Source organism: Eretmochelys imbricata, chromosome 2 (assembly GCF_965152235.1).
Source record: "Eretmochelys imbricata isolate rEreImb1 chromosome 2, rEreImb1.hap1, whole genome shotgun sequence".
NCBI lineage: Eukaryota > Metazoa > Chordata > Testudines > Cheloniidae > Eretmochelys > Eretmochelys imbricata.
Window position 1 is genome coordinate 261,092,463 of NC_135573.1, and position 21,005 is coordinate 261,113,467.

The 21,005-nt window shown below is 49.0% G+C and overlaps 1 protein-coding gene across 1 annotated transcript in view; it reads right to left on the reverse strand.

Annotated features, from left to right (window-relative positions):
• Window positions 1–4,790: 4,790 nt before the first annotated feature.
• The window catches only part of HHATL (hedgehog acyltransferase like), a 31,908-nt gene continuing 15,693 nt past the window's right edge, over window positions 4,791–21,005 (reverse strand). Inside the window, exons 6-11 of the mRNA XM_077809527.1 lie at window positions 15,821–15,992; window positions 13,924–14,068; window positions 12,813–12,848; window positions 10,350–10,551; window positions 6,329–6,470; window positions 4,791–4,912 (exon numbers count right to left, since the gene is read on the reverse strand). Of these exons, the coding sequence (XP_077665653.1) occupies window positions 4,791–4,912; window positions 6,329–6,470; window positions 10,350–10,551; window positions 12,813–12,848; window positions 13,924–14,068; window positions 15,821–15,992 (819 nt within the window). The remainder of the gene's footprint in view (window positions 4,913–6,328; window positions 6,471–10,349; window positions 10,552–12,812; window positions 12,849–13,923; window positions 14,069–15,820; window positions 15,993–21,005) is intronic.

A 21,005-nucleotide genomic window follows, 5' to 3' on the forward strand; every position in this document is an offset into this window, starting at 1 on the left:
CATCGCTCCAGTTTTATGACAGTGTAACTCCTTTGAGTTCAGTGGCATTACAGCAGCATGAAACTGGAGTAACAGAGAGTGTGTGTCTGAGTCAGATCTATGTGTCACTCTGTGGGGCCTGATTGTCCTCTCGGGCCTGCTGGTGTCAATTGGAAGTCACTCCAGTAACATTAGTGAAGTTATATCTTGCGTAAATGAGTGTGAGTGGAGAATGAGGGCCTGTGGGCTCCTGTATGGTGGTTTTACCCTGATGCATCAGTGGAGTTACACCAGCGGAAGTGAGGTCAGAATCAGTCCCCTCCATGTGTGTCCAATCACATCACCTTGTCCCTGTACACAGGGAACTTCATAAAGTCCCTTCCCCCCGAGGATCACAAAGCTCCTCCAGAAATATTAATGAAGTCAGCCTGAGACTGAGAGGGATAGGAATAGTCCATGGGGAATCTGAACTGCCCCAGGGTTAAGTGACTTACCCAAGGTCACAGAGTGGTACTGAGTCTAGTCTCACTCACGCAGATATGAAACAGGAGTAAGATCATGAAGTCATTGGCATCTACATCAACGTGTGTGAGACCAGTGTCAAGCCAAGCGATTCTATCAGGGAGCCAGGAGTAAGACCCAGATCTCCTGACTTCCAGTGCTTTAACTACAGGATACATAGATTCCAAGGCCAGAAGGGACCATTGTGGTCATCTAGTCTCACCTCCTGTATAACCCAGACCATAGAACTTCCCTGAAAAAATTTCTGTTGGAACTAGAACATAATTTTTAGAAAAACATCCACTCTTGACTTACAAATTGCCAATGATGGAGAATCCACCACGACCGTGGCAAATTGTTCCAATGGTTAATTACGTTCCCTGTTAAAAATGTATGCCTTATTTCCAGTTAGAATTTGTCTAGCATCACTTCTTAATCTTCTCTTTGCAAGGCTAAACAGATTGAGCTCCTTGAGTCTGTCACTGTAAGGCAGGTTTTCCAATCATTTAATCATTCTTGTGGCTCCTCTCTGAACCCTCTCCAATTTATCAACATCTTTCTTGAATTGTGGCCACCAGAGCTGGACACAGTATTCCACAGTGGTCACACCAGTGCCAGATATAGCGGTAAAAATAACCTCTCTACTCCCACTCAAGTTTCCCCTCTTTATGCATTAACCCAGTGGTTCCCAAACTTTTCCCCTTCACGACCCCATTTTCAGATATATTGCTTCCCGTGACCCCAGACAGCCTAGAGGACTCGTTTTTAAAATGGCGTTCTCCACACAGTGTGAGCTCACACACGTCCTGTACACAAGGTCATGCTCCATGGAGGATACCATTTTGTAGAGCAAAATGACATCCTCCATGCGGCGTGACCTGGCGAACGCCATATTGCACGTTCATGCTGTGCAGGGGATGCTATTTTACAATCCCGCACACTCAGGATTGCTGCACCCCCATCCGCAGATGGCGTGACACCCCTCCTCCCCCCACTTGGGGTCGTGACCCATAGTTTGGGTACGGCTGCATTAGCCCTTTCGGCTGTCGCATTGCACTCGGGGCTCTGTTCAGCTGATTATCCACCACAACTCCCCAAATCTTTTCAGAGTCACTGCTTCCCAGAATAGTGTCCCTCATCCTGTGAGCAAGGCCACCATTCTTTGTTCCTGGCTGAATACATTTACAGTTGGCCCTATTACAAAGGCCTATTGTTTCCCTGTGTCCAGTTTACCAAGTGATCCAGATTACTCTGCATCAGTGACCTGGCCTCTTCGTTGTTTGCCACTCCCACAAGCTCGGTGTCATCTGCAAACTTTATCGGTGATGATTTTATGTTTTCCTCCAGGATCATCGTCCCCTCTGACATAGCTGTGTGTATAAACCACATCCACATGCACTGATTCAATATATTTCAAAGGAGCAGTTTCCCAAAGCCACACAACATTTCTCAGCTGATCAGCGTGTGTTTGCCCATCAACTTCATTCAGATTAAGCCCCTTGATTCTGTGTGTGCATCTGCTCATCCATTCACATCACCGGCTCAGACTGTGAATCTGTCAGAATCACTCAAGCATTATATGGAGGGTCTCAGCGGCTGAGTGGTGGGAGTTTCTTACTTCTCAATCACTTGTCTGAATTTGATCCTAAGCCTTTTCAGTGGCCAGGACAAAGTAAACTAGTGTGTCTCTGTTTGATTCCTTGGGGACAGGTATCTGTGTCACAGAAACCAACATCAAAAATGTCATGGAGGTTGCATTACTCTCCTAGCCCCATGGGTGGTGCCCTTCAAGTCAGGCTCGAGGCATATTGGTGGAGCGTTGGGTGAGACGTTTGCACTATGGTTGCTTGTAAGTGCCCATTCTGGACGTCAGGACAAGGCCTCGCTCTCCCAGAGTGTCATTCAGGCACCTTTCACCAGCACTAAATAGACGTAAAAATGTAATTGATGTTAGAGGAATTTAAAAAGAAAGGCTAAGGGCCTGTTTTGCAGCAGAGTTGAGCACTCACTGATGCTGACTTCTTTGCATCTGTCTTCAGCACAGAAGATGTTTGGAAACCCCTGCTCTTTTCAGCGCTGCTGCTGGCCCTCTTCATTTATGTATTCATTCATAGAGTCTTAGAATTTAAGGGCAGAAGGCACCACTAGTCTGACCTCCTGTATAGCAGATGCATGTCTCCATGCATCTGAAGAAGTGGGTTTTTTACCCACGAAAGTTTATGCCCAAATAAATCTGTTAGTCTTTAAGGTGCCACTGGACTCCTCGTTGTTTCTGTGGATCCAGACTAACATGGCTACCCCTCTGATACTGTATAGCACAAATCCTTCAGTTTCACCTTGTTGCCCCTGTATTGAGCCCAATAACTTGATTTTGACTAATGCACATCTTCCAGAGCAGCATCTTGATCTGACGACATCAAGAGATGGAGAATCCACCACTTTGGGAATTTGTTCTAATGGTTAATCACCCTCACAGTTAAAAATGTATGCCTAATTTCCAACTTGAATTTGCTCTTGTTATGTCTTTCTCTGCTAGATTAAAGAGCCCTTTAGTATTTGCTATTTTTGTTAGGATATAGATATTCAGGCCTGTCTGTAAAGGCCTAGACTCTAAGAATTTAGGTGTATTCTTATCACTTGGCTAGTGATAGAGGTATAAAAGAAAGAATCAAAATCACTGTCTGCCAGTGTAAGGGCCTTCTCTTACTGTGACAGTCTGAGGCCCTGTTCTTTGGCTAAGGTATTTGGCTAAGCAACAGAGGCAACCATAAGCTGGGAAGCGACCGGTCACATCCTTACATTCCAAACTAGTCACATCGAAAGAAGGTGCTATTGGGCTGTTAGGATACAATCCTGTCCTGATAATGCCTATCGCCTCCAGAGAAAGGGAAGCGCCTAGAAAATGTAAAAGGAAACTTAGTTTGATAGCATCCTGTCTGGCAAGAACTCACTTATCAATAGCTGGGATGTGAAATCCTGACTTCTGTATTGTTTTGTCATTACAGTTCCCACTTTGCTATTGTTTGTCTGTATAATCTCTGTCTGGTTCTGTGATTGTTCCTGTCTGCTGTATAATTAATTTTGCTGGGTGTAGACTAATTAAGGTGGTGCGATATAATTGGTTACATAATCATGTTAAGATTGGTTAGTTAAATTTCAGGAAAATGATTGGTTCAGGTATAGCTAAGCAGAACTCAAGTTTTACTATATAGTCTGCAGTCAATCAGGAAGTGGGTGGGTGGGGGGGAATGGGAACAGGGAATGGGGGTGGGGAAATTGGAATCATGTTTAGCTAAAGGGGGAAATGGGAACAGGGACACAGGTAAGGCTCTGTGGTGTCAGAGCCTGGGAAGGGGGACACTAAGGAAGGAAACTGGAATCATGCTTGCTGGAAGTTCACCCCAATAAACATTGAATTGTTTGCACCTTTGGACTTCGGGTATTGTTGCTCTCTGTTCATGCAAGAAGGACCAGGGAAGTAAGTGGGTGAAGGAATAAGCCCCCTAACAATTTTCTTCCCTTGAAGATACTTATATACCGTAATCAAGTCTGTTTTATTTCTGGCAAGCTGAAGGCTGAGCTCTCTAACTCTGTCACTATCAAGCATTTTCTCCAGTCCTAATCATTTTGGTGCTTTAAGATTTTGGGGTTTTTTATATAGATGTTATGTTGGCCTCTGTTGTTATACAGAGATTCGATTGAAACATATGCATAGCACCCAGAATGCATTAGTGAAGGGCTGGGTAATTTTCAGATCCATACTAGGAAGCTATAGTTAGATAGGATAAGAAAACAGTAACCAAACTGCATGCTTCAGGGTATAAGATGACCCTCTCTTCTTGGGAACAGGAAGGAATCCTTCCCTTCCTATGGGAAGAACAATTACCCGGTGCATGACAGGGGAAATGCTTTCTTCTGAAACACCCGGTGTTGTGTCTTGCAGCAGGACCGAATGCTTTAGCTCCACTAGAAGTTATGGGCTCGAGATGCTGGGATCAGTGGGTGAAACCTTACTGCCTGTGTTATGCAGGAGGTCAGACCAGATGACCATAAAGGTCTTAGCATCTATTAAATGGATCTAAAATAACTTAGCCTGCCATCTGATCGGAGCATATTAAAAGCCTATTAAAGTCTTATGGAAAATCTTTATTTAAGCTAGGTTTTTATTACAGGTGGTTTGTACATGGGTAAGATACAGTCGCTTGATTGCAAATAATGCTGGAGAGCCCCATTTGCAGGGGTCTTGGTCTGGATGGCTGGGAGGAAGTGATGCTGCCACTGAGGTGTCTGGGCCAATCCTCTTCTCATCTCTATGCTGCCTTTTCTTTGTCTCGTTTCTCCTCTTCTATTGCCAGGAGGCGCTCCCTCTCCTTGATCAGCTGCACTCCACAGTAGGTGACGAACCAGATGGACAAGGTGCTCAGGGGGAAACCTGCGAGCCAGAGGGACAGACAGTCAGCTTGACTTGGGCGCTAATGAAAAGGGTGAGGTTCTTCTCCAAAGCTAGTCTGAATGCAACTCAGCATCCTTGCTCGGTGCGGGGCAGGTCCTGAGAGGTGATAAACATGGGGAATCATGTCTGTGCATGATCCACAGCCCATGGCAATCCATGGCACTCTTTCCATCGACTTCCCTGGGCTTTGGATCTGACCCTATCTGCACTCATCCATTGGGGCGGAGTTCTCCAGGGGTGGGCCCAGATCTGCCAAAGTAGCACGGTCTTCTATAAACCATGAGGCCCTCCCAGCTTTGAATCCTGTGGAAATACTTTCTCAGCTCCCCAAGCTCAGACAGACTCCTTCGTCCCACTTAGGGCTTGTCTGCACAACTGCGTAAGTTGATGTAAGTTACGTCGCTCAGGGGTGTGAAAAAGCCACCCTCCCTGAGCACCGTAAGGTACATCAACTTAAAGCTCTGTTCACACCGTGCTATGTTGGTGGGACACGCTCCCTGCCAACATCGCTTCTGCCTCTCGTTGAGGTGGAGAGTAATTATGCCGACGGGAGAGCTTCTAGTACAGGGCCATAATTCCACTGGACACGGGTCTGCCAACGTTAGAAGCCACAACTGTTTCCATAGCAGAGAAAGAGAGATCTAGACCCTGTGCCTGTTAAAACAGGACCTCTCAATGAGTAATACGACTAGCTCCGACAATGAACTCAGCCATCAGAAACTTCTGATGTTCTGAACCCCCCAGGTCACACGTTATCCCCCTCCTGAGCCCCGGTCAGTCCCGTGGGGGAGCCTGGAAGGGGACGGGACACCACTCAGTCAGCTACTTATAGCCCAGGCTGTTTCAACATGCTGCTGCCACCTCTCGGTGAGAAACACGCCGTCAGGGTAGGTTATTAGGGGATGGGAGAATGAATGGGATTTAATAACAGAAGGGATCCAATACAGATGCCTAAGAAGCTGTTAGAAATACAAGGCTGGTGAGGAATCATAGAATCATAGAAGATCAGGGTACCTCAGGAGGTATCTAGTCCAACCCCCTGCTCAAAGCAGGACCAATCCCCAACTAAATCAAGAGAGCGTGTGTCTGCCAAATTCATGGGAATAGTAGCTGTAATGGAAGAAGGAGGAAGTGGGGAAATAAATCCCTGTTATTATTATTTATGTTGCAATAGCATTGACAGGTCTAAACCATGGTCAGAGCCGCAGTGTGCTAGGCCCTGTAGAAACATGGCAAGAAATGATGGTCCCTACCCCAAGGAGCATATACGCTAACGCTCCTCCTGTTAAATCAGGGTGCCAGACTGGGGGGGTCGTTGGTTTGAGTTTGGTGTAGTGACTCCTGTAGGCAAAGAAAAAGGGCTTGTTCATCTGAGGGAGACCAGAAGGGCTTTACCTGTCAGGAGGATTCTCTTGGCAACCAGCAGCGTGAAGTCCAGGCTGTTGAGGGCAAGGACGTTGTAGAGGACAATGGCCCAGAAGTTTGCAGCCCCGAAGATCCCTCTAATCCGCCGAGACATCGGCTCTGACATGTTGGCCTGCCCGGTGAAACAGAGGGATAGGAGTGTAAGGGGAGAGCGCTGCCTGCTAAGGGGAGTGGGATTTTTGTTAGCTGTGCTCTCTGAGAGCCCATCTTTCTATCTCAGGTTCCACGACTGTGGTATCCGAACACCACGCCATCTTTAGCCTCAGAGCATCCCCGTGAGGAACAATCGTGCTATTACCCCCATTATACAGATGGGGAACTGAGGTGTGCAGAGACTAAGGCCTCACTCCCACTGAGTTCAGTGCGCCCAAGATCATACAGGGAATCTGTGGTAGAGCAGGGAATCGAACGCAGGTGCAAACAACCTGAACCATCCTTCCTTTCTAGTCTTGTCGCTCCTCTCTCTGGCCCATTCGTTGTCTCCCTCCATTTGGCACTCAGGCTCCCAATTCTGCCAGGTGTTGAGCCGTGAAGTCTGTGGGAGCTGGGGGCACTCAGCACCTTCCAGGAGGGACTCCCAGGACCAGGATCGGCCTGGAGTCTCCAGGAATTAAAGATTAACCTTGAATTAAAGATGATGTCATGTGAGTCAATCTCCAGGAATATGCCCAACCAAAATTGGCAGCCCTCCTTGGGACTGGGCCTGCTGCCCACAAAGATCTGCTCTGTGTAAAGTGCCCATAGCAGAGTGAGGATCCCCCTCGCTAATGGACAGTAGCGTGGGGCAACCAGGCTAATGCGTGAGCTGAGCCAGCCCGAGGCCACCACCTTCCATTCTGCGAGCACCAGCCTGCAATGGCGTTTGGGGCTCCGGACGGGATGGAGCCAGGATGGAGCTGGGGCAGCCGAGTCTGGCCAAGAGAGCAGAGACCCTAAGTAAATTTCATTGTGCTTCATGCTGGCTCGTGCCCATGGCTGACGTGGTCACTCTCATTTTCCCTACGCTCTTCCCCCTGCCTCACGGCTGCCTTTGCCCCTCTCTCCTTCCTCTCCTGTGGCTGCCTGGGCCGTGGTGCTCTCTCCACCTCTCATAGCCACCTTGCCAAGCAAACCCTCCCCATTTCAGTGACCCCCACACCTGTCCTGGCCTGGCTTATACCCCTGGGTCGTGTCCTGAGTTAGACTGTAGGCTTATCAGGACAGGGAGGCTGATGGGAGTGGAAGAATTCAGCATCTCCCGTCATCAGGCAGGCAGACAGTCCAGGTTCACTCCATACTATAGCTCCGTTGTTCTGCGATTCCTTCGGTGGGACAGGGCTGCTTTGCCACCATCTCTCCTGGTCTCCAGAGAGGGAGCCTGGCCTGCAGAGGGGGGCATGGCTGGGATGTTGCTACATGTGGCTGATCTCCAGTTGCTGGAATGGTTTCCTGGGGCCGTGGGCAGTCATGTGTAGAATGCAACAGCGTTTAGGCTCTGTTCGCAGCCAGGGATCCCAGGACTGGGGGAGCACAAGGATGTGTTAAAACTTTTCCTCCGGTCCTGCACTGAGTCCCACTCAGGTAGACAAGGGAATGACCCAATGTTTGCAAAGTGCGTACTAGATGATGGGAGGGATTTTTTGCCTCTCCTGTGCACCTTAGTAATAGGAGGCTGCTTTGAGGCACGCTGCTATGGGCACGATCCTTTGCCATGATTGTTATTAGCACTGGCTGGAAGCTGTTAAGATTTAGAAAAACCTAAAGCCCCACGACAATAGCAGAATGTGATAGTCACTTGCACATAATCCTCAGTGCCGCTGCTGTGACTGGAGACGGGAAGTGGTTTTTACAGCAATCTTCAAAGAGAACTAGAAATCCCAGGACCCTTGGAGCTGAGAAGTATGGTGCCTTGGGCAATAAGATTTCTCTGGCTTTGTGGGTTATAATCTGGTTACAAGTTCAATTTGAAGAAGCAAGGGGATGGTTAGCTCTGACGTGTTTCTTTGAAGCGCGTCGGTGTCAGGGTCGATGGTTTAGGGGTTTGGTAAAAACAACAGAAATGTTTCCCTGATGTGATTTCTTGCATCTTTCCCAGCAGCACCCTCCTACTGGCCACTAGCTCCCACATTTAGATGGGGGTCACTGGTCTTTAGAACGGAGTAAAAAATGGCATTTCAGACCTGCAGGAAATTCCAATATTTCGATGTTTGTTTTCATCCCAGATCGGGATAAAAAGTTGAAATGTCAAAAAAAAAAAAAAAAAAAAAGTGCAGAATGAAAAAGGGTTCTGGAAAAATTCCATGCGGACACATTCAATGTTTTGTTTCTGCTGGGCATTAACTTTACTTCCACCTGAGTCGCTGCGGGTGCTTCAGGGGTTGTAGTTCTGGGTCCCTCGATGCCCTCTCCATTTTCCCCTAGGGGAAGCTCCAGTTCTGTGGCTGGAATAACTCTCCCCTGAAGCACCGCAGCAGCTCAGGTGGGCTTTGGATCAGGCTCTGGGGGGAGGGAATTTGGATTTTGTCTGCGCATGTGGCTGCTCATGAAGGTAGAGGACTTGGAGCACGAAGGCTGCTCCTTGTTGGTAATCCCAGCAGAAAGGCCATGGACTCTATGGCCATGGACTGAGCTGCCCTCCCTGCCCTAGCGGTGATCCCTTCAGCTCTACCAGCCTTTCAAAACCAAAATGAGGGTGATCTGAAGTACCCAAAGGGCTTTAGGTGGGAGGGATGGGGCTGTCACCCCTTCCCAGCCAAAGATGGGGAATGTTCCTGTGTTGCGGTATATAGACCCTACGAGAGAACGGACACTAAGGCTACGTCTACGTAGCTCATGGCAGCGAGACACCTAGCCCAGGACGACAGCCTCAGGCTGGCTCTACTGCGTGAAAATCAGCTGTGTAGACATTGTGGCTTGGGCTCTGAAGCCTAAGGAGGGGGTGGGTGTCAGACTCTGAGCTCTAGACTGAGAGACAGCATTTACACAGCTGTTTTTAGCACGGTAGCGCGAGCCTGAGTCTGTTGACCCCCACGATGGGATGCTCATGTAGATATACCATAAAGGGTTAAAAAAGGGAGTGATCACCTCTCCAGCTGCACCTATGGATCAGCTACAGACAGGGGGGGATCAAAGGCTGCAGCCCAGCCAGAACAGGGGGCTGGAGATCCAGAAAGCCCCAGGGTAGGGGCTCCATGGGGTCAGACAGGAGGAAGCTGCCCAGGAAAACCAGTTCTCTGCCAGAAGGGATTTGAAAAGATTATCAGGCAGGAGGAACCATCAAGGCCATGAGGTAGGAAGCAGCCCAGAGAAGCAGTAGAAGATTTATGTAAACAAGTCCCGGACTGCATCACCCAGGGTCCCTGGGCTGGGACCTAGAGGAGAGGGCAGCCCTGGGTCCTCCTCCTAGCCCCACACAGAGTAGAGACTGCTGAGAACCCTGACCAGGGATGGCAACAATAACAGGAATTCTCAACTTTTCCTTTGTGTTCCTGCTTTAACTTACTTCATTCCTGCCCTGTTGAAGAAAGAAGGGAAGACACCAGTAAAGGGGGCAGCCCCCAAAAGAGGGGATAAGAAGAGAGGCCCCAGGCCGAAAGCCCAAACCCCTGGGACTACTGAGAGAAGGTCCACTAAAGAGACGGGAAGGACTTTGGGTGGGGCCAGACTCCTTTCAGTCCTGAAATGGGAGAGACGCAAGTAACCCAGCCGGAGAACTGGGGTTACAGACGCAGGCTGCTGGATATAGGTTCCATCCCTGAACAAACTAAGGGAAACCGAGGCAGGGACGACAGCAGTACCGTGGCAGACTGCCAGGGAGTGCGGCAGTGTTGCAGATCCTCAGTTACAGCTCCCCATTTGATCGGAAATCTAAAATGCTGTATGAAGCCAGCGTTTTGGGCCCCGGGTGTAAACTGGTACAGCTCCCCTGAAGTCACACGTGTTCTTATCCATCTGTCACCCCAAACCAGATGATCCACCCCACTTGACGGCAGGTTGCCATTGAGTTTCTTACCTCCAGGCTGCCAAAGGGCTCCATCTGGAAACACTTCTGCACCCAGAGCTCGAAGTTGAGTCCAAAGCAGTTGCAGACAGACCAGATGTAAACGATCTCGCAGGGGCCCAGCCACAGGGTGGTGACAGCGAAGGTGCAGATGGTGGCCCGAAGCTCCTTCACAACAGCGTCGTGGTTCTCTCCCAGGTGATCGTACACATACCTAGGGGTCAATAGGATCAGTATTGTTTAGTGGAGATCTGCATTGTATTCCTGGTTCGGCTACTGGTCTGTTGGATGACCTTGGGCCATAGGCGCCGACACCGGGGGTGCTCCGGGGTTGGAGCCCCCAAGGGGGAAAAATAGTGACTGTTCAGCACCCACCAGCCACAGCTGTCTGGCAGCCCAGGGAGGGGCTTGGGGAAGGGTGGAGAGCAGCAAGCAGCTGGTGGGCAGGGACCTTGGGGAGGAGGCAGAGTGGGGGCAGGCAGTGGCGGAATGAGGGTGGGGCCTTGGGGGCCGAGGCGGAGTGGGAGTGGGGGCTTGGGGCAGAGCAAGGGGGGGGGTGGATCACTGGTGGGGAAAACTTAAACTTGGTGCTTTTGCCTTGGGCAAGTCTTGTCACCCCTCTGTGCCTCAGTTTCCCCATCTGTAAAATGGGGATGGTGGTCCTGGCCCTCCTTTGTGCTTTGGGAGCCAGGGATGGAAAGTGCTGTGTAAGAGCTCGTTGTTGTTGTTGTCACTAGAGCAGCAGCTCTGCAGCTTGAACAGAGAATTCCTCCCTGCATTACTCTATGGAGAGCGTTGGCTTCCAACCGAGTTACTCCAGGACTGTCTTCTGCAGGCGTTTTGTCTCCTGGGGATTGTACGGGAGGAGGAAGAATTTGTAGGGGTGCCCTGGCAATGAAAGAGTTACATCTGCTGGGGAGTAAATGGTGGGGAGCTGGGGATGGCTGCCGTCTGGCACTGCGAGGGTTACACCCTGCTGTGGGGCAACTGGGAGGAGAGCCAGTAGGGAATCACTAAGTCTTTTCATGGGGGTTTGCCCTGGGGATGGGATTCTGCAGCGGGAGGGGCCGGGGCAGTGTTACTTGGGGGGCTGACAGGACGGTGTCTGGGAAACCTCTAGCAATGAGTATGTGTGGGGGGGTGGAGGGTGAGAAAACCTGGATTTGTGCTGGAAATGGCCTAACCTGATGATTCCTTTAGATAAGCTATCACCAGCAGGACAGTGAGGTGGGAGGAGGTATTGTTTCATATTCTCTGTGTATATATAAAGTCTGCTGCAGTTTCCACGATATGCATCTGATGAAGTGAGCTGTAGCTCACGAAAGCTCATGCTCAAATAAATTGGTTAGTCTCTAAGGTGCCACAAGTACTCCTTTTCTTTTATCGTATCACCATAATACAAGCCACTACAAAGCCCCTCCCGCTCTTCTCTCGCAAGGATATGGGTTTTACGATATACAGTTATTGTGACACCTCTTCCTAGGGGGGGCCACGTGCTTGGTTTTTGACCAGAAAGGTGGGTTGAAAAGGGAACCTGATAGTGTCCAGTCAGATCTACTGACTGGACACACAAAGTCCAGTTAATGTGGGAGGGGGTGGTGGGGAGGTGCCGGGTCATTACCCACGCCAGCCCCTACTCAGCCGGGGCCGCCTCCTACCTGCATTGGGCGGCTGCAGTTCCCAGCCCCGGCTCTGCAGATGAATCCCTTCCAACCCCGGCAGGGGAGAGAGGGGAATATCAACGAGCGACGGGGGACAGGGGAATAGGAGGAGATGTTTGCGGGGTCTTGGGGGGGACGAGGCGGGGCTGGGACGGGGCCTCAGGGGAACAATTCAGGGTGGGGAAGGTTCCGGCACTCCTGCTGGAGTGTCCAGTTTTTAAATATTACAAAGTTTGCAACCCTACCACCTCGCCATGTATGAACCATTTACCAGGCTCCCTGGTGCACAAACATTTAATCACAGACCACTGACACTCCTCGCACAGTCACTAGCGTGTTATTGTTACTGAAAACAGCTGAAAGGCTGAGGAAGACATGGATGCAGCATAAGCCTTGGGATATGGTCAGAATGAGGTAACCTGAGATTTGGGGGGGGCTGGATTTGGCGGAGTGAGAGAGAATCAGATTGGAGGCGAGCCGGGATAGAATTGTTCAGCAAAAAGGTTTGAGACAAGTTCTGGGTGGTGGTTCGTGTTGGTTCTTATTGTCTCCAAACCAATTGGCTCAGCTCTTTTTTAAAAACTTTTTTAAAAACCAGTCTTTAAAAAGACTGCCTGGATCACAGCTTAGGGAGCTGATCAGCAAAGAGATGAGAACTGAGATGCTTTAGGATTCTCTGTGACCAGAGTGAATAATGCTTAATGTCCTTCTGCCGTTGAGAGCCAGTTACATTGCCATTCAGGGAGTCAGTCAGACCATGGAAGAGAAGGCCCCAAACCCCAGTGGAGATGACAGACCTCCAAAGAAGACTTACTTGCATAGCCAGTCGTTAATCCCTCTGTCAAAGTGCCTAAAATACAGATAGGCGAAATGAGAGAAAAACGTTAACATGGGAAGCGTTAACAATTGCATTATATTACATCTTCATTCAAAGACGTCTGCTCTCACTTGCACCCATTTTATACTGGTGTAATGCCATTGAACTTACTCCCGATTAACCAGTTTGTCTGCCAGGCGCAGAATACCAGTGTTAACTTTAACTGTCTCCGATGCAAATGTTTCACCAAAGCATCTGATTTTGCAGTTATTTCTCTGCAAACGCCACTGAAGTGAATGGGCCACACTGGGACCTGGGCGTAAGCAGATGCCTCTTCCAGAGCCATCTCTGGGCCACTGATTTCAGTGATATAAATAGTGATGTAAGCTACATTTTGAAGTGGGCCAGAAAAGGGGGGTAATTCTCCTTTCACACCACTGTAACACTATGAACAGTTGGGAACAATCCGACATTATCCTGACGGATCCACCATTGAAGCCGGAGGTAGGAAAGGTTTCGTAGTTCACTGGCTGAATGTACCTCTCGGGGAAGGACGGTTTTCTGCTTTTACTATTGTCTAGTTTTAAAAATGTCATAGGTAATGGGACTTCCACCTCTTCCCTTTGGAAACTGTTCCACACGATAATACATCTCCTTGTCGGGAAGTTCTCTCTCATATTCAGCCTACAAGTCCCTTCTCTTCTGTCCATCCCATTACTCCTGCTTACATCCCCCTGGACAACACTCAATAATTTCTCTCCATCCTATGTGTTTACACCATTCTGGTATCAGTAGGCAGGGGTAATGGGCCAGATCCTCAGCTTGTGTAAATCAGTCTAACTCCATAGACTTGAGCAGAGAAATGACTGTTGACACCAGCTGAGGATCTGGGCCTACGACCACATCTATCTAACTAGGTAACACATGTAGCATAGGATCATTCTCCCTTCCTTTGCGACCTTAGCCAATAAGATCTTGGGACTATTTGACCAACTGGTTGCAAGGAGAGAGAAATGACAAAGCCGTGTTCCTTCTCAGTATATTTCCTTTGGACTGACTGGATGAGTCTCCTGCTGCCTAGGTCCATTAACATTTTAGATGCACTCACGTTTCTGCAAAGACGTAGAGCATGGTGATGCATTTCGGGGGCTGCGGCGGGTCCAGGTGATCCAATCTAGCAATGGTGTTGATAATTCCAAACATCACAGCAGCTTTCACCCAGTCATACACCAAGTTAGAGTAGGCCAGGCCGGCTGTATGGTACATAGCAAAAAAAGGAGTAAAGAGAACTGCCCAGTGAGAGGCAGGGAAACAGTAGCATGATCTAATATTAACATGAGAGCTCTGCAGAAGACAGGAGTTCTGTTTAGCGAAGGATTTTGTGATTTCGAAATCTGGCTTCGTGCTTAATAAGAACAGACCCCAGAGTTTTTGAAATTCTCTGGAAAGGAAAATTCAGAACAAAAACCATTTTGCGTCATTTGAAACGTGTTTCAAGACTGCCCTTTTCATTTTCTACTATGATACCCTACAAAATAAAAAAAATTGAAATGAAAAGTGGTTTCAAACCAAAAAGTTGAAATGTTTCGTTTGGAACATATCAAAATGGGACGTTTTCATAGTGTCAGAACTCCTCCCCCTCCCCCCCCCCCAGTTTTCTTCCAAACCAAAATTCCGGTGAAACTGACCCAATTTCACAAAGTCTTTTTATTTAGATGCACCTGCAAATTCTGACAGAATATGCATTTAACCCGCTCTAGTTAAGACAAGGTGGCTCTCTTTTCCTCTGGGGTCCAGACCTCATATAGAAGTAACTTGGATTGTGAGCTCTTTTGAGCAGGGATTGTCTTTTTGTTGTGAATTTGTATGGCACCTAGCACCACGGGGTCCTGGTCCATGACTGCGGTTCCTAGTCACTGCTATAATACGTTCATAATAATAATTAATAATAGGCTTAGGACTCTGCTATTTCCTCTGAGCTAGCAGACCTGGTCTTTTCAACTCAAGCAGTAGAGGCTTGTGCTTTTATATGTAAAACTCCTGGATTTGGTTCCTGCATATGATCCATCGAGGAGAATGGTTATAGTAGAACCTGCCAGCCATCTCAGCACCGGTATCAGCGGTTAACACAGGCATCACCCTTTAAAACAAACCAATGTTTGTTTTTATTCCATTCTCAAACCTTCCCGTAAGTTCAGAGGCTGAGCTTTGGCCACATTCTGGTCTCAGAAAGCACCATGGCAAGTGCACCTTCCACCAGAAATGTACCTCCAGGCTCAGCCAGGGGCAAGTTTTCTCTTTATCTGGTTGTTGCCCGTGGCGCTTGAGTCAAGGCTCTGCCTCCTGTGACACCTCAGCCTGTGTCCACACACCCACATAATAGGCCCGATTCTGCTCCCGGTCACATCAGTGCGGATCTGGAGCCACTCCACTGAAGTCCTCTGCGTTTTACCCTCTGGTGGCCTCGTGCTCAAGCTGGCGGGGCTGAGACCAGAATCTCAGACTCTGGCCCCGCGAATACAGAGTCACGATAAACAGTGGGGAAGCCGCTGTTGAACACGACAGTGGGATACTTTGACAGTGTCTCTTGTTGTCTTAGAACTTTGGCCCAGGCGCACCCTGGCCAAAACGTTCATACATGGCCACTAATTCTGGGTTACCGGGTGCCCCGTTCGAGACACCTTGGGGCTGATTTTCAGAGGTCCTGAGCTCCCACGATTCACACTGAGATCAATGGGAGCTGCTGGGTGCTCAGCACTTCTGCATACCAGGGCCTTTTTACTTTAGCTGCCTAAATAATGATTTAGCTGCCCAACTTCAAGCATCCACGGTTAACCATTTTGGCCTTGATTTATCTTCCCTTATTACACGACATTACTTAGGCATCTGAATAAAAATATTAGTTAACATTTCAGACTCGAGATGTTCCTAAACCTGCTAAAATCAGAGACGGCCAATAAGCAACTAAGGGCCAGGAATGAAAGGTGGTTCTCTGGGTCACCCACCTAAAGCCCAGTCCGAGAGCCGAGTCACGAACTTCACGTCCGCAGGAAGGGTCAAGATGTAGAAGAAATGGAAAAACACATCCACAGCGACGATCGCTCCCAGGTGGAGAAAAGCGTGGACGCGAATGTTCCACATCTCATTGTCTTTGCGTCTCAGCTCCCTGGTGCTTACCTGTTGGGAAGACGAGCATGGGAAGGGTTCAATTGAAAGGGACGCATTTGCTATGCTACCCAGAGAATGTGCTGAGAGTAAAACAGCCACCTTTGGCCATCTCTAGTAGAATTTCCCCAGCCTGCCTGAAGCCTTGTCTACACTGGGGTTTTGCCCCAGTTTGAGCCATCGGTGGCCGCTGTCGGTGCATCTGCACCAGTGCAAATGCCGAGTGTCCACAGGGTAACCTGCTAAAAGTTGATACTAATGCAGTTTAACCCCACTGTCAAGCAGTCCATTGATGCAAAATAGCAGTTTTGCCTGTCTGCATTGGCAATGGGTGCGGCTGAGCTCTGACAACTGTGGCGAGGGCAAATCCAAGCACAGAGGTAATGACTCCTTTTGGACAGAGCGTGTCATTTGCAGGCTACGGCCTTGCTGGTGTGTGAGAAACAGCAACAGAGCTGCTGATACGCTCTTCTGGGCAGGGACTGCGTCGTTCAGTTCTGACGAGTGCAGTGCACTCCCATGGCACAAACACAACGAAATGGAAACAATACATCATTCACTGTAAGGACGGTCTTGAGTTTTTTATTTCGTCAGTGATCTGGAAAAAGGGGATGAACTGGTAATCTCGAGGGAAATGCCACAACACGGAGAACTATTTGAGGGGGAATAAGTGCTTAAAGGGATTGGTTAAAGCTTAACCTCAGACCTAGATTGTGGAAGACTCTCTGCATGGGTAGGAATGAGGCAAGGGACACACACAGCCCTGCATGCCCGTTGCAAGGGCCAGTCACAGTAATGATTCTTACGCTCAAAAGAGCATGGTGACTTGGTCATGCCACCTGGTGTATTATTCACCCCAAAGGCAGCAGGGAGAAAGCAGCCTCCGAGCTCCCCTCCATGTGCTCCCTACACAGGCTAGCTGGTTGGGCATGACAGTGCAGGGGGTACACAGTGATCTGTGTGCACCAAGAAAACAGCGAGGAGTCTGGTGGCACCTTAAAGACTAACACATTTATTTGAGCATAAGCTTTCGTGGGTAAAGACCCCACTTCTTCAGATGCATGGAGTGAAAATTACAGATGCAGGCATAAATATACTGGCACATGAAGAGAAGGGAGTTACCTTACAAGTGGAGAACCAGTGTTGACAGGGTCAATTCAATCAGGGTGGATATGGTCTACTCCCAATAATTGTTGAGGAGGTGTCAATTCCAGGAGAGGGAAAGTTGCTTTTGTAGTGAGCCAGCCACTTCCAGTCCCTGTTCAAGCCCAAATTAACGTTGTTAAGTTTGCAAATGAATTGTAGCTCTGCAGTTCCTCTTTGAAGTCTGTTTTTGAAGTTTTTTGGTTGCAGGATGGCTACTTTTAAATCTGTTATAGAATGTCCAGGGAGAGTGAAGTGTTCTACTGGCTTTTGTAAGTTACCGTTCCTGATGTCCGATTTGTGTCCATTTATTCTTTTACGTAGGGACTGTCCGGTTTGGCCAATGTACATGGCAGAGGGGCATTGCTGGCACATGATGGCGTATATCACATTAGTAGATGTGTAGGTGAATGAGCCCCTGATGATGTGGCTGATATGGTTGGGACCTATGATGGTGTCGCTAGAGTAGACATGGGGACAGAGTAGGCAATGGGGTTTATTACAGGGATTGGTTCCTGGGTTAGTGGTTCTGTTGTGTGGTGTGTGGTTGCTGGTGAGTATTTGCTTCAGGTTGGGGGGCTGTCTGTAAGCGAGGACTGGCCTGTCTCCCAAGGTCTGGGAGAGTGAGGGATTGTTTTCCAGAATAGTTGTAGATCGTTGATGATGTGCTGGAGAGATTTTAGCTGGCGGCCGTACGTGATGGCCAGTGGTGTTGTGTTATTTTCCTTGTTGGGCCTGTCCTGTAGTAGGTAACTTCTGGGTACCCGTCTCGCTCTGTCAATCTGTTTCCTCACTTCCCCAGGTGGGTACTATAGTTTTAAGAATGCTTGATAAAGCTGCAGAGCTACAATTCATTTGCAAATTTAACACCATTAATTTGGGCTTGAATAGGGACTGGGAGTGGCTGGCTCCCTACAAAAGCAACTTTCCCGCCTCCTCATCAGTTATTGGGAGTGGACCACATCCACCCTGACTGAATTGGCCGTGTCACCACTGGTTCTCCACTTGTAAGTTAACTCCCTTCTCTTCACGTGCCAGTATATTTATGCCTGTGTCTGTAATTTTCACTCCATGCATCTGAAGAAGTGGGGTTTTTTACCCACGAAAGCTTATGCCCAAATAAATCTGTTAGTCTTTAAGGTGCCACTGGACTCCTCGTTGTTTTTGTGGATACAGACTAACACAGCTACCCCTCTGATACTTCTGTACCCCAAGTTGCTCTGGCAAGCACAGTCCTGGCTGGTCCTCCTGCTGGGACAGGGTGACTTCACTCTGACCTTCTGCTTCAGTGGGCTTTTTAGAATGGCCATTGCACCATGGCATGTTCCCTGACAGCAGTTTCACTGCCGTGCAGCGAGTCTTGTAATAAAGGAAGGGAAGGACTGGAAGCCCCGTCACCACACTGGACAAGGCCCTCCGGAATCCAGAGCAGGGGAGAATCCTGCATCAGTTGGGGCTGCTCTTTTCCCTCTCTGATTTCGGGGGCTCACTGGTGTGCTCTGCAGTAACAGTCGGTGCTATTCCTCCCAGTCCCTGCAGCCTCCCTTGAATATTGGAATATAATAATGATCATGACAAGTGTTTAGGATTATGCCTTGGCCCTCAGCAGCTCCATAAAATTGCTGCTGAATAAGAAATCTGCTTATATTCACTACGATTTCTTCATTCCCCATGGGGCAGGAGTTCTCGGAAAGCACTTTGGCGGCAGCTGTAATAGCCCAATCGACAGAAACAGATGATTTCCAAGGATTAAAGCATTGGCCAGCATCGCTTGAGTATGTTACTCTCACTCTGCCTTTGATATCGGCCTGCAAGCAGCCAGGCTGTCAGGAAATGAAGAGGCTTCCAAGCATAGGACCTGAGAAGGCACTGGAGTTTAATCCGGCGGGGATCAGCTGTTACTGGCTGGTTATCCCAGGCAGCTGTCATTTCTCCCCTCTAACAACGGGTTCTGGGACATTGAGGTCTAAGAGGAAACATCTGTGACGCAATACAAGGGGCTTCAGCGAATCACAAGGGCCTCCGCTTATCTCTGTTTCCAAAGCCATCCCTACGCAGTGTCGCGGGCTGGGCGTTGGGCTGGATGGAACTCCTGACTCAGCGTTCCCATGGATACCGCACGCAACATCCTTCCAGGTGATTCATCCCACTGCGGGATGAAGGTCAGCTGCCTTCTATTTGCGCTCAGGGACAGTGCAGAGCCTAGCTGAGAGGAAGGCTGGTGCAGCGGTTAGGACTCCAGTGTAGGAGGTAGCAGACTGGGGTTGAGTCCCTGAGCCACCACAAACTTCCAGTCTGACCTTGGACAACTCACTTAGCCGCTCTGTGCCTCAGTTTCCCCCTCCGCACAATGGGAATAGTAGCTCTGCCCTGCCTCTCAGGGGTGCTGTGACAGCGCATTAAAGAGTGTGAGGCCAGCAGAGGTCACGTTAACTGTGGCCATATAAGCCCTTTCAATAGATTATCAGCGTGGAGATGGTACCAGTGCCAGTGACTGACAAAGACCCTGTTTTCACTTGCTTTGGGCTGAAATTTGCCACACAGGGCGTCGGCCTCAGGCTGAGTGACTTCCGGAAAGTGTCGGCTCACCTGGCTCAGCAGTTTCTCAAAATGAGGCTGGGGGGGATTGGAAATACGTTGTTTTACCCGGGGTTAAAAATTTCTGGCGATCTTTCATTTGAGAAGCTCTAGCGCCCCCCAGCTTTGGAGCAGGCACTAGAAATTTGACAGGAGCATGGCCTTTGCCTCAGGAAGGTGCTCCGGGCTGGGGCCGTGGGGTTTAGAGTGCGGGAGGAGGATCAGGACTGATGCAGGGGGGTTGGGGTGCGAGAGGGGGTGAGGGCTCCGACTGGGGGTGTGGGCTCTGGGGTGGGGCCGGGGATGAGGGGTTTGGGGTACAGGAGGGGGCTCTGGGCTGGGGCCGAGGGGTTTGGAGTGCAGGAGGGGGCTCCAGACTGGAGTTTGGGTGTGGGAGGAGGCTCAGGACTGGGGCAGGGGGTTGGGGTGTGGGATAGGGTGCAGGATGCAGGCTCTGGGAGGGAGTTTTGGTGTGGGAGGTGTTAGGATATAGATATTCAGGCCTGTCTGCAAAGGCCTGTACTCTAAGAATTTAGGTGTATTCTTATCACTTGGCTAGTGATAGAGGTATAAAAGAAAGAATCAAAATCACTGTCTGCTGGTGTAAGGGCCTTCTCTTACTGTGAGAGTCTGAGGCCCTGTTCTTAGGCTAAGGCCTTTGACTAAGCAGCAGAGGCAGCCATAAGCTGGGAAGCGACCGGTCACATCCTCACATTCCAAACTAGTCACACTGAAATAAGGTGCTATTCGGCTGTTAGGAATACAATCCTGTCCTGATAGTGCCTATCACCTCCAGAGAAAGGGAAGTGCCTAGAAAATGTAAAAGGAAACTTAGTTTGATAGCATCCTGTCTGGCAAGAACTCACTTATCAATAGCTGGGATGTGAAATCCTCGCTTCTGTGTTGTCTTGTCATTGTAGTTCCCACTTTGCTATTTTTTGTCTGTATAATCTCTGTCTGGTTCTGTGATTGTTCCTGTCTGCTGTATAATTAATTTTGCTGGGTGTAAACTAATTAAGGTGGTGGGATATAATTTGTTACATAATCATGTTACAATATGTTAGGATTGGTTAGTTAAACTTCAGGAAAATGATTGGTTAAGGTATAGCTAAGCAGAACTCAAGTTTTACTATATAATCTGTAGTCAATGAGGAAGTGACTGGGTGTGGGTGGGGGTGGGCATGTGGGTGAGGGAGATGGGAACAGGGAATGGGGGTAAGAAAATTGGAATCATGTTTTGCTAAAGGGGGAGATGGGAACAGGGAATGGGGGTAAGAAAATTGGAATCATGTTTTGCTAAAGGGG